Source organism: Fukomys damarensis, unplaced genomic scaffold (assembly GCF_012274545.1).
Source record: "Fukomys damarensis isolate Sample0158 unplaced genomic scaffold, DMR_v1.0_HiC HiC_scaffold_39, whole genome shotgun sequence".
In the NCBI taxonomy this organism is placed as follows: Eukaryota; Metazoa; Chordata; class Mammalia; order Rodentia; family Bathyergidae; genus Fukomys; species Fukomys damarensis.
The window spans coordinates 125,607,607-125,620,487 of NW_022900951.1; the positions used below are offsets into that span (position 1 = coordinate 125,607,607).

The 12,881-nt window shown below is 49.4% G+C and overlaps 1 protein-coding gene across 1 annotated transcript in view; it reads left to right on the forward strand.

The window, feature by feature from the left end:
* Positions 1 to 10,861, forward strand: part of Pasd1 (PAS domain containing repressor 1) — a 93,182-nt gene extending 82,321 nt beyond the window's left edge. Inside the window, exons 13-18 of the mRNA XM_010639746.1 lie at positions 2,569 to 2,837; positions 6,033 to 6,227; positions 6,552 to 7,193; positions 7,317 to 7,417; positions 8,657 to 8,888; positions 10,329 to 10,861. Coding sequence (XP_010638048.1) covers positions 2,569 to 2,837; positions 6,033 to 6,227; positions 6,552 to 7,193; positions 7,317 to 7,417; positions 8,657 to 8,873 — 1,424 coding nt within the window. The 3' untranslated portion in view covers positions 8,874 to 8,888; positions 10,329 to 10,861. The remainder of the gene's footprint in view (positions 1 to 2,568; positions 2,838 to 6,032; positions 6,228 to 6,551; positions 7,194 to 7,316; positions 7,418 to 8,656; positions 8,889 to 10,328) is intronic.
* The last annotated feature ends 2,020 nt before the right edge of the window (positions 10,862 to 12,881 follow it).

Sequence of the window (12,881 nt, forward strand, 5' to 3'; positions counted from 1 at the left end):
AAAAAAAAAAAAAAAAAAAAAAGGTGGTAAAGCAAGAAAGGGATCAGACATGCCTCTCCCTGTCTCTTATATTGAACCCAGGCTATCTGCCCTAGGTAAGATAGCACTCACATCCTTACTCCTAACATTGCACCATAAATCATTCCCAGCATCACACACTCCAGATTCAGCCACCTCTGAAAAGCATGAGACTTTGGGGACATCCAAACACAAGCCATAATAGTGTCTTTGGGAAAGAACAGCACAGCAGTGATACAGCCTCCTCAGTGCTTGGCTTATTACCCAGAATGTCAGCTTGATTGCTTGGCTTAGGTGGTTTTGGCTAGGTGTCTTTATTGCCAAGTTACTCTTGTCCCTTTGTACTTGCTGAAGGTTTAAAGGCATCTACCTTGAAAACATACATATATCCTGTTTCTCCTGGGGCTTTCCACTTTAGTATCATCGGTGGAACTCATCTGCCGCACTTCGTTCTGTGACATTCTAAGGACCATTTTATTTCTTTCATTCTGTATATATATTTGTTTTTTGTAGGATCCTGGAAGAAAATGTTTCTTTGCTTTGTTTTTCATTAGCTCATTTACTTATTTATATCAGCATGGATTCATGTGTAATTTTTATTATTTAGCTTGTACTCCAGTGTTATCATTTTTTTCCCAGATAGTCCCTGCTTTGTCTCATGGAAGTTCATTTTGACTGGCTCCCTTGTCCTACCATCCAGCCAATGTCTTTTCTTCCTCTCTTCTTGATTATATTGACTCGTTCGAGGTCACTGAAATAGACCTCTTCTCTAAGGAACCTTAGCTTGTTTATTTGGAGAATGGTAGTTGGAAATAAAGGTCTGGGTACCCGGGGTCTTCACTGCTACAGGTGTGTCACTGCATCTGTCCCACCTCAGAAAACAGAGCTAGGAAAGACACGGATACATGCGGACCCACGCACGTGCACACTCTCCTCCCCCTTCTTTAAAAATAACAAGAATGTAGGGCCGGGGATTTAGCTCAGTGGTTCTGCCGCCTGCTTCGTAAGTTCAAGGACCTGAGTTCAATCCCCACTACCAATAAATAAATAAACAAACAAACAAATAAATAACAAGAATGTGCTGATTCCTCCTACTCTGATCCAGCATGACAGCATCTACTTTAACCTTTTCATTATGCTTATTTTCAGTATCTACGGTTGACAGTGAGAAATCTAATTCTCACTATCTGTAATATATTTATTGATTTATTCAGTGCATAAAATGTATAAAAAATTCTTTCACAATTGATAACCCACACCCTTGCAGGCAAGAAGTTTACCACCTAGAGCTAATCCATATGTGTAGTTCTCTTTTATCTGTGGCCTCACAGCACTGGCATCCCACCAATTTTGAGTTCCCTAGGTTGGCTCCCTTGGTCCTCACTCTTTTTGGTATGAATGTGTCACTGCTCTGTAATGCAGTTGGGTTCATTTGTCACAGTGTTCAGTCTAACCTCATTCATTTAAAAATCTGTACTTAAAATAATTCATCCTTTAGGATGCGCATTCCTGTGGGTTTTGGCAAAGGCAAGCATCATGTGTCAGCACCACAGAACCAAACATCGCAGCTCCATCACTCCCAACTCCTCTGAGCACTTTCCCTGTACTTTTCTTGTGCCCCCTCATATGACAGCCATTAATCTATATTTCATCTCTTCACGTTTCCTTACCCAAAATGTTACATACACAATCTGTACAATGGCTAGTCTTTTTTTTTTCCAGTTCTGAGGATCAGACCCAAGGCCTTGCATGCTAGGCAAGCATAGTACCACTGAGCTACATCCGCAGGCCTGATGTCTCTCCTTTTCGATCTAGCATCTTTCCCTTAGCAAAATGCAAGGAAGATTTCATCCGTGTTACACAAATCAATGATTCATTCTGTTGTTGCTGAGTAGCACTGCACTTGATGAAGGTACCACCTGTGGAAGGACATTTGGGTTGTTTCTGAGTTTAGGGTGATTATGAATAGAGTCACTATGAGCATTAGTGTAGAGATTTTGTGTCAATATGTTTTCATTTCACTTGGGTAATTTCCTAGCCATAGGACTTCTGGCTCACTTTTTTTTTTTTTTTTAGAAATTGTTAAACTGTTTTCCAAAATGACTCCACAACCAACATTGTCTGCGGTGCTTTTCAGAGCTTTTAAAGCAAAGTCACATCGCAACACCTCCTTGGGCACTTTGCATACTTCTGCGGTCCTGTATTCTGGGGACCCCAGTTGTTCAGAAATGGCCTACGACTAGGTTTCCTTTGGTTCATTCAGTTGGAAGGTGCCACCGAGGCAGATGAACTTTCAAAGGAAACAACATTCATACCTGGCACCAGCATAAGCTAGGAGATGGGCAGAGGCAAATTCAAACTTATCCTCCTTTTTCTTCATTTTCAAATGTAAATGATTTTTGAAGTACTGTTCTGAATGGTTCCTGGTACCTGGCAGCCTTGTCCTTAATGGGAAGTGTATCTGTACTGTCTGTCTTGTTATATAGTCTCTTTAATAACATTGGAACTTCTGCTGTCTAATTATGAACTCCACTGTGATTTTCTCCTCAGCTACAACCTTTCATGCCTTTACATATGAAAGTAGTATGGATGCGAGGAGATGTCAGGACCCAGTTGACATGGAGTTTGTAGTGGACTCCAGCTACCTAAGGGAATCTGAGGATACGATGCATTGGGGGGAACCCGTGGTGCAGGAAGCCCCGCTGGAGCCCATGGTGCACAAGGTCAAGATGGAGCCAGTGGTGCCAGAGGAGCTGATGGAACCGGTGGTGCAGGAGGACCGCCCCTCCTCTGGAGTGGCTACCAGACGCCGCACTCAGGTACTTCATAGTCTGGCCCCATATACTCATCTGGGCCGCTGGCCTTGCAAAGCCCCGAAATGCCCTTTGTGTGTCCAGTTTTCTTTGCAGAAAACCTGCTCTTTAGTTTAACAACTGTCACTATTCCTTATGGAATGGATTTTCACACGCAGCTGAGAACACAGGGGGCCCTTTGCACACAGGAAGGTCAGAGGTTCTGTAAGTGAGACCAAAGCCCTGTTCTCTTCTTCATGTGAACTACACGAGGACATCTGATGCCTCTGAAAAGGTCTGACCTGAATAGGAAGCCCAATTGCTGTGAAAAGGCAGGATTTTTAGAGCCCCGCTCCTCATCACTTATGAGGGGCTGGTAAGCACCTCAAGGGAAGACAGTCCCCTGCCTATCCATGCTGACCCCTCTGACATATACACACCACAAGGTGGGCTGGCCCAAGGGGTTTGTTCTAGGTCAGAACAGGGAGCAATTCATTGTTGGAGTTTGCAGGCTCCAAGGGTTAACATCAGTGCATGGCCCACATCCTATTTCTAACAGATGGGTAACTATTTTGCATCTCCTCTACATGGTCACACATTTGGACACTCATCTTCATGTCACATGGGACTGTTCAAACCAGGGCTGGCAGCCAAGGAAGGGAGTTCATGGCCAGTTACATGGAGTCCTGGCATGGATTACTCAGCCAGATGTGCGTCACTCCATCTCTAGTTGCCCAGAGCAACCTCATCTGTGTGTGTGTGTGTGTGTGTGTGTGTGTGTGTGTGTGTGTGTGTGTAATGCTGGGATTTGAGCTGCGTCTTGTGTGTGTGTGTGTGTGTGTGGGTGTGTGTGTGTGTGTGTGTGTGTAATGCTGGGATTTGAATCCAAGGATCCCCGAGCTGCATCTACAGCTCTTTTCATTTTTTCTAAATCTTTAGACAGGATCTTGCTAAGCGATTAAGGCTGACCTCAAACTTGTCATCAGCCTCTCAAATAGCTAAGAATGCAAGCATGTGCCACCATGCCCAGCAGTTTCTCCATCATGGAAAGATCTTCCTGCCATCCTGTGAAAGTTCCTTGAACTATTTAAAAGGATATTTCCATGGGAATCCATTCTGTCCTTATTTATGTCCTTATTGTACTCAGAAGTTTTGGTTCTCTTTTCACCACTCACAAGTTTTCTTCTCTTTTGGATCTATTTGTAATTAAACTTTCAGTGTCGCCTTTATTTAAAAATGCCAAAATAACCAGGCATGAATCATTTGCCTGTGTGTGCAGTGCCAGGTAATGGCCACCTGGAATGTACCCAGAAAGGACACCAGGCTGGGGAAGGGGATAGAACCACTGTGTGGTCAGTAGTTAAAGACACTAGAGAAGGGAAAAACTAAGAGGGACAGGGCAGTCTTATACAAATAGTTAAAGTGCAGGCATGCTCATGACTGAGAAGGCCAAACTAGGGCTGAGAACAGAAGCTGCAGAGCGGACCTCTTTCAGATGACTTTGAGTACGCCTCTTGGCAAGACTCGCCCTGCCCAGCTGGGTTAGGGCACCTCCAGCAAGATGAGCTTCTCTTCTTCCTGGAAGGCTTAGAGTCAAGACTTGGTAGCTCGTTTTCCAAGGGCAGCACAAATGCTTCCTTCCTGTAAAGTTGGTTTCTTCTAAAAGCTACAAGATCCCAATGATGAATATAACTGTACTGTATACCTAAAATGTAGCAATAAACTCAATGAGAAAAAAATATATAGGCATGTTAAATTACTAAATGAAAAAAAAGTTGGTTTCTTCTAGTCTTGAATTGAGACAGAGACAGAGACAGGTAGGGGAGAGGGAGAGGGGCTCTAATCAGTATGTGTTTTCTTATGGAAAGAGATGTATAGTATATAGCAAAAGACAGGGGCAGGCAAGTGGGAAAGTTTTCAAACTTTTTACCAGGGTATGTGTGCAATACATAACAATTACATTCATCACATAGAATTGGTCCATACACATTCTGTCTTATCCTTTTTACTTGCATTTCCCCTCTCCTCCCATCCCCAGATTCCCTTCGAATCTTCACAAAGTTTATCACCCTATTTCGTGTCTTCCATTTTTATTTTGCTCTGCTTTGTGTCCCTCACACAAGAGAAACCATGTGCTATTTAAGCTTCTGTTTCAGATTTATTTTACTCAGCATTAAAAGTGCATCCATTTTCGAACAGATCACTCAAAGTTACCTTTCTGGCAGAGCAGTGCTCTACTGTGTGTAAACACTGCATATTTTATCCATTCATTGGTTGATGGGCGTATAGGCTGCTTCCAATATGTAGCTATTATAATTTATGCTGCTACAAACATATGATTTTAATCCAAATAAATTCATATGGTTCTCCCCCTTCTCTCCCCTCCCCCTCCCTCCCTCTCCCTCTCATGCCCCCTTTGCTGTGTACTTACATTAATCATAAAGAGCTAAAATGCACTAAAGGACCACTGTGTGCTATCACAGTCTTCAATTTTGGTCTCAGAACACGCACATGTGTGTACCTTTTCCCCATCATTAGCACTGTAGGTTCTTTGTGGATCAGGTCTGTGGCTCTCTCTCTCATTTGTATACAGAGCATAGTTCAGGGAAATCAGAAGTTGTTTCCCGGCCCTGCACTTCCAGCCTTGTCATTTCTTTTCCAAGAATCCCGTCTCTTTCCTGCCTACCTCTGTCAGTAAGCTGTGAAGTCAGACCCACTTTCTTCATTTCTCAAATGTGTCCCTTCCTTTCCATGTCCTCTGCCTTGGGTCGTTTGAGGCCCCCACTCTCTGAGCCTTGAGTGACCCCCCCAGAGCCTTCTTGCTGGCTTTTTCTTGACCCCAGGCTTAGGAAGCAGCTAGAAGAGAGCACTCAGGAGCAGGCTGACCTCAGAAGCCAGCAAAATGCACCAGAAATGATAAAGGAGCAGCTTCTGATAATGTGGGAATCTAGCTTTCAGGAGAATGAGGAGGAGAGAGGGACCCTGGCACCTCTCAAGGAGTTAGGGTGGTCTAGTACTGCCTACAGCAAGTCCTTGCAGTTTTGCCATTTGGTTCCTGGCTGCAGGAGCTGAGATGCTCACCAGGCCTTGGCAGTGGCTAGAATGGCTCATATACCACCAGGCTTCCTAGGGACTTCCTTTAGGCAGTCCTGCTCCACCCTCAGGCTGGTGTCTTGGGGGGAGGGTCAGCAATAAGTCCTGTGTGATACTGTATCCTGACAGGTGCAGCCAGCTACATTGAGCCATGTGCTTAGCCGTCCTGACCTCTGGCCTATGAAGAAGACATCCAGGAAGCAATCCCCCGGGAAAGTGAAGCGTTCCCCCTCAGATGGCAGGGACACCAAACGCTTCTGCACTGCATCCCAACTTGGCATATTCCCTGAGAGGCTTGAGGACTTTTCTGACACCTTCATCCAGGTATGGGGGGCTGTTGGAGCTGGGTGACCAACTGGACATGTGACTTGTGTGAGGGCTTGGACTCACCTGAGGGGGCCCTGGCTGCCCAGCAGGCTGCAGTCTGTTTACTCGGGAGAGAGAGTGGTGAGTCCCATGTGATATACGTGTTCCTGTGCACCAAGGCATGAGCATGGTGGCAGTGAGTGCCCCCAAAGCAGCAAGGCAGCTGGTGCAGTCACCCAGAGGCAGGATGCCTGCTGCTTTCTGCTCTTGGAAAGTAGCACTGGAGTGAGTGGTGAATACCTTCCTGGGAGGCTTTTTGATATTTTGTCTTTGATGTCGTAGTACCTGCAGGAGCTGGAGCCACAGATACAGCAGCAGGAAGAGGAGCCAAAGATGACGCAGCAGGAAGAGCTGCAGGTACAGGAGCAGGAAGAGGAGCCAAAGATGACACAGCAGGAAGAGCTGCAGATACAGCAGCAGGAAGAGGAGCCAAAGATGATGCAGCAGGAAGAGCTGCAGGTACAGGAGCAGGAAGAGGAGCCAAAGATGACACAGCAGGAAGAGCTGCAGCTGCAGCAGCAGGAAGAGGAGCCAAAGATGACACAGCAGGAAGAGCTGCAGATACAGCAGCAGGAAGAGGAGCCAAAGATGGGGAAGCAGGAAGAGCTGCAGGTACAGCAGCAGGAAGAGGAGCCAAAGATGGGGAAGCAGGAAGAGCTGCAGATACAGCAGCAGGAAGAGGAGCCAAAGATGACACAGCAGGAAGAGCTGCAGCTGCAGCAGCAGGAGAAGCCAAAGATGGGGCAGCAGGAAGAGCTGCAGGTGCAGCAGCAGGAAGAGGAGCCAAAGATGGGGCAGCAGGAAGAGCTGCAGCTGCAGCAGCAGGAGAAGCCAAAGATGCCGCAGCGAGAGGAGCCACAGATGCTCCAGAAGCAGGTGCCTGAGGAAGAGCAGAGACAAGAGCAGCAGCTGCAGCAACAACAGGTACAAGAGCAGCTGCACCTGTTGGAATGGTGTCACTGCAGGAAGCCAGATGGTGCAAGCACATGTGCAGAGCCAGCCGGCACTCCTCTGCCTTTCCACAGTAAACTTGTTGTATCTGTGCAGGTCCAGTCCAGAGTTTCACCTCTTCAAATGAGAGCTGAGCAACAACCCTCTAGCAGCATTCGCGATAAAGACTCCAAGGACCAGGGAGAAGGGAGTCCCAGGTAAGAGGTGTGGGGAACATGGCAAGGGGCTGGTTTTCTGTTTTCCCTCATGGCTGGACAGCAGGCCTGAGATCATTCATGAATGACTTGGCCATGGGCTGCCAACAGCCCTCTTCTGAGTAGCAGCTGGCTGTTAACTCCTCTTTCCCTGTGCCCACCAGTGGCATCTGACTAAGCATTCGTGCGTAGACCAGAGGAGCTCTTACAAGAAAAGCACCAGATATGGGAGCTCCCAGCCAGGGAGCTAGCACACAGACTTTGAAATCCCTTCACTTGATTCATCTGGGCACAGGGTGTGTGCAGGGCAGCTGTCGAGTGGTCATAGTCGACTGGGCTTTCAGGCCCACTGTCCAGCTCCCCTTGAACTGGGGATGACAGTAGATGATGGTTGAGGCGCTCCGTAGCAGTGACGACACGTGTGAGGCTGGTGGGAGCAAAAAGCTGTTCACAAAGCCTAAGTGCTGTGCGGCAGTGTGCAGACACATCCATGTTTCTGCTCAACATAACAGTCACTGGCTCCAGGCTGGGGATGTAGCCCAGTGGTGCCACCACCTGCCTCGTAAGCACAAGGTCCCTAGTTCAATCCCCAGTACCGAAAAAAAACAAACAGAAAATACACACACTCATTAGCTCCAAGCGCCAGAAAAAGAAGGTTCTGCCCAGCAATCAGAGAATTGCTCAGCACATAATTAGGGCCCAATAAATATCGAATGCTGGCTTCTCCACTGTCTCCCAAAGCTCCCTGGGCCTTCTGTAGACACAGCAGCGAGCCCAGTGCAGAGTTAGTGAGTGCCATGCTTTCCAACTGGGCTGATTGGCGGAACCTCCCTGAGCTGGGACAGGGCTCTGAAACCTGTATGGGTCCTGAGGTTGTCCTGGCTTTCGGCTGTGGGGATAGCGCAGGATTGGAAGTTAGGAAGTCAGCTTTGTGCTCTCTGCTCAGCCCTCAGCACCCTCAGGGATCCTGAGGCAGGTGAGCTGGCTGGAACTGGCCGTGGAGAGCGCAGTCACGACAGAAGCAGGACCATTTGTGCAACAGAAATAAAGCCAACAAACTAAAAGCAAAGCAGAAAGCAAAAACACAAACACAAACCAAATAAACCAGCAGCGAGACAAGCAGTGGCAATGCCTCTCAGCACCCACACTCGCTGTGTTTACACCCAGAACAGTGTGCCTTGTGCACCTACTGAGGGCCGGTACTCCGAGACCCCTGTCACTGTCAGCTTTCTTCTCTTGCAGTATTCATCCTGAAGAACAACAGGGGGCCTGCATGGTTGCAGCCACATCATCGGGAAATAGTTCTGAGTCAGTTTCCACCCCCTTATCGAAGTCGCCTATTCCTCCATCTGACTGCACCAAGGGCTTCATACAGGTGTGGCTAGAGTCCTCAAACTCACAGGACGTCTTCCTGGAGCTGGACACTTGGTCTGCCAGTGACCAGAGCTCTGGTGACTAGGCCGCCTTGCAGCCGGTAAGCTATTGCCTTCTCCTTTGCCTCCAGCCTAGGTCAGGAGGGATTCATTCTCTTCCCCTTATGTACACCCTAGGAATGCGCTCTGTGTGTGAAATCCAGACTCTGGAGCTGAGTGCACAGAAGAGCAGTGACTCACATGACAGCGACACTCGCTGCTGAGTGCACCTGTTCTCCGCAGACCTCCAAAAAACTGGGCTGCCATAGTGGGGCTCTGCAGAATCTGACTTCTGAACCACTCTTGAAAATATGCTCCCTGATGGGCTGGGCATGGTGGCGCATGCCTGTCATCCCAGCACTCAGGAAGCTGAGGCAGGAGGATTGCCATAAATTTGAGGCCAGCCTTGTCTACAAGTGAGGTCAAGGCCATCCTGAGCTACATGACTAGATCCTGACTAAAAAAAAAAAAGTGCCCCTGAGTAGAGTGAACCAGGTAGGCAGAGATTTCAATGCTGGTCTTCTTGCACAAGCCCAGCCCCCTTCCTGCCTTTGTGGATCTTCAGTTCTGCTACAAAATCTAGAGCCTTGTATGGCTGTAATTCCTCAAATTGGAAACAAACAACCAAAAGCAGGCACCAAAGGCCCCTCTGTTGAGTGTGCTTGGTACATCTCTGGGGGCTTTGTATCAGGTGGGACAGATGTATGCTGGAAGCCTGCAGTGGCCGCTTTCCAGCATGGGAGCTGGGTCAGTGGCAATAATACCAGGTTTTGCTCCCAGGAATCTCCTCACAGGTGCTGTGCGGACCTCACACATTCCACCTGACCGAGAAACATCACTTCCAAAGGTGTTTTCACCCTGGCATTAGAATAGTGTAATCCCCCCACACACAACAGCAACAAGCACAACAAAACAAAGATACATAAACAGTGAACGAAAGGAAAACTCGAGCTTAGCCACTTTAACAGCTGAAGGTACGAATGTTTTCACATACCCATCCTCATAGCCCAGCCACCATGGCCACCAGAAAGTGGGTCCTTTAGAGTGACGAAGCACAGGAAGAGGCCAGAAGGGTCAGTGGTTCCATGGCCAAACCACACTTGGACAGGACCCTTCCCCATGCCTGGTTTTAAGACTGATCATCTTCCAAGGGGCTCTGGGGGTCAGAGTAGGAGCGAGCTAAGCAGGGAGAAGTTGAGAACGTGGGGTGCCAGGAGGTTGTCTTTCTGCCTGTCGTTCTGCACACTTCAGCCTGTGCTACTTCTTTAAAATGGGTCAAATAGCTGCGAATCAGGGTCATTGTGGAAGCGGCTGAGTCCAGAGCCCTGGGTTGCAGCTGTGGAGAGACTGGGTAGGGGAGGGTGGGCACAGACCGGGCAGGTTTGGGCTGCTGCTGGTGGGGAGAGACGGGACGGAGGAGCCTATCCTCCTGCTCCCCCTTCCCCCAGCACCTTGAGGTTGCCAGCTCCAGCCAGACACTTCACCTGGTCCTCTTTTCCCAGCAGGAAGAAGCACCTGACAACTCTGCAGGTGCCCAGGCCTCTTCTAACAACCATCCCAGGAGACACTTCATCCCTTTGGAGCAGTACAGCTTGAGTCTGCAGCGCCAGCAGAGCCCTCCTCCCAAGCCATGAGAGGAAGGGGGTGCCTGGGGGCCCTGGCTCTGCCCCTTGGTGTCCGGGCAGGGTAAACATTTCCCTTCCCCCAGAAGTTGTTTTTGCCCTTGTTTGTTAAACATAGCCTGTTTATGGGAAATGGTGCTGCGGAAGCTGCCTTTGATACCTAGTTTGCTAACTGCTTTCCCCTGCCTGCCACACCCAGCTTCCACTGGCAGGCTGGCTGCAGTGTTTCCAAGTTCGAATGCCATTTTTATGCCAACAAAAATTGCCAGAGTGGTTTCATTCTAGTAAGAAGTGTTCAGTGTTAGCCTTAGGGAAACTGAACAGGAATGGGTCTCCAACTGTGCAGACTTAGAATCCCAACAAAAATTGCTTGGGAGTTGATTATAGCTTCGTTGCTGAATAAACATTTTCGTTTGCTGCAACTCTGTCTGAATTTACTACGACTGACTTTGAGATCCCAGGAATGCTATTGACTGAGCCGGAGTCCCAGCTAGAGTCCCTCTGACATCTCCCAGAGGACCTGCTCCCCTCGGCGTCTTGGTCACACCTGTGCCATACTTGCAGAGGCCAGGGGCTGCGTCACTCAGGTGTGCTGGCCCCGTCCCGGCCCCTGAGGGCAGGAGACCCACATTTCACTCACCCCCTTTGCCTGTGAGTTCTGTCTCCTGTCTGTAGTGTTTTCATTCCTGGCCATCCTCCCTGGAAGAAGGATGATTTTTTCCTGCCTTTCAGACACCAAGTAGAGCACCATCCCGGCTGTCCACACTGTGCTGGGGATGTGGGGGCTTCCATAGCCTTGCTAGAATTTGCCTGTATCTCTCGAAAGGTCTTAGACCCCTTGCTGGAAGAAGGCAAAGGAGACCCTCAGTCTCACGTGGCAAGTAACATAAAGGGGATATGGTAGGCCTCACCCCGCAGGAGCAGGCTGACCTTCCTCATACAGTGTCATATTTGCCATGGTGGTCAGGACTGAACCTTTGTGTGGCCCCCCGTTCCTATAATGAAGATCTCCCAGTGTGATGTATGTGGGGAGCAGGCCTTTGGGAAACATTTGAGATGAGATGAGGTCACAAGGGTGGGGCCCTTATCATGGAATTAGTGCCCTTCTAAAAGATTAGACAGCAGAGAGATGGCTCCTGCCTCACAGGCCTCTTGGGTGCACACAGAGAGGTCACGTGAGCATGAGGGGCTCTGTTCACAGGTGTGCTCAGACCCTCATTTCACCAGTGACATCTTCAAATGTAAGGCCTTAATTTCTTTCCTTCTTTCTTTTTTTTGGGGGGGGGGCGTTATCAGGAGTCTAACTCGGGTCCTTGCCCTTGAGAGGCAGGGGTGGCACCACTGAGCTAAATCTTCAACCAGTGACATCTTCAAATGGATGCAGAGCATAACACCTGAACTCCTTTAGGACAAGTGATTTCTGTCCTGTGTCCTCTCACCAGCCTCGTATGCTAGTCTCCCAACTCAAGCAAACTCACCCATCTTTGCTCTGGAGTTTCTCAGGTGTGAGCCAGGGAAAAGTCCAAGGCCAGGCAGACCCCAGGAAGAGGTGGGAGGGGGAACCTGTACATGGAGCAGGCCTTGCTCCCAGGAGCCCCCAGGTCCCCCAGCCTTCAGCATGTGGCTCTTCCTGGTGGCAGCATCCTTCCTGGGTAGTTCCAGGATGGTAGCCGGCCTTCTGCCACATGTCCTGAGCACCTGGTTTGGGACACAAGGGTCTCCTGGCTTTGCCACGCACTTCCTTCATCATTCTGTGCTCAGCCCACATGAGCTTCCCCTTGTATGGGGCAGCGGAGGCGCAAAGGGACCAGACCATTGAGACTCATTGGTAGGGACAAGGCACCATCACAGTGGGTCTGGGAACGCCTCCTCTCTTGCGATTCCCACCCCCACACCCCTGCAGTGATGCCAGCAGGGCAGCCCCCAGCTGGGACAATTCACACTCTACCCCCAGGGTTGCCCCGCAGGACTCCATTGCACCCCACCCCCAGCATGAAGCTGCATGGGACACACCAGCCCGGGAAAGCACAGGAGCCGTGTTCTATGCAGCCCAGGGGGCCAAGCACTGGACAGGTGCCTCAGGTGCCGCACATGGCGGAGCTTGTGGATGCAGCCACCAAGACCAGTGCCAGTCTCTGTACCACACAGAACGAGCCATGCGGGCTGAACATTCAAGTGTTTGGCCTCAAACATTCATTAGCATTCTGATTTCCAAACCCAGTTTACCATAAGGGAGAGAGCCTTACTGAATCTGCTGGCTGTGTCTGGCCTGACTCCATTTGTACCTCAGCATGGCCCAGTGTGACATCGTGAGTGACTGTCCCAGTGCATCTCAGGGACAGTGAAAGGGAAGCTAGCCAGCCTTGGGACACCTGGGGCCCAGGTGCCAAACCACTGAGAAGGAAATGGTGGGGGTGGGGTGGGGCGGTGGGA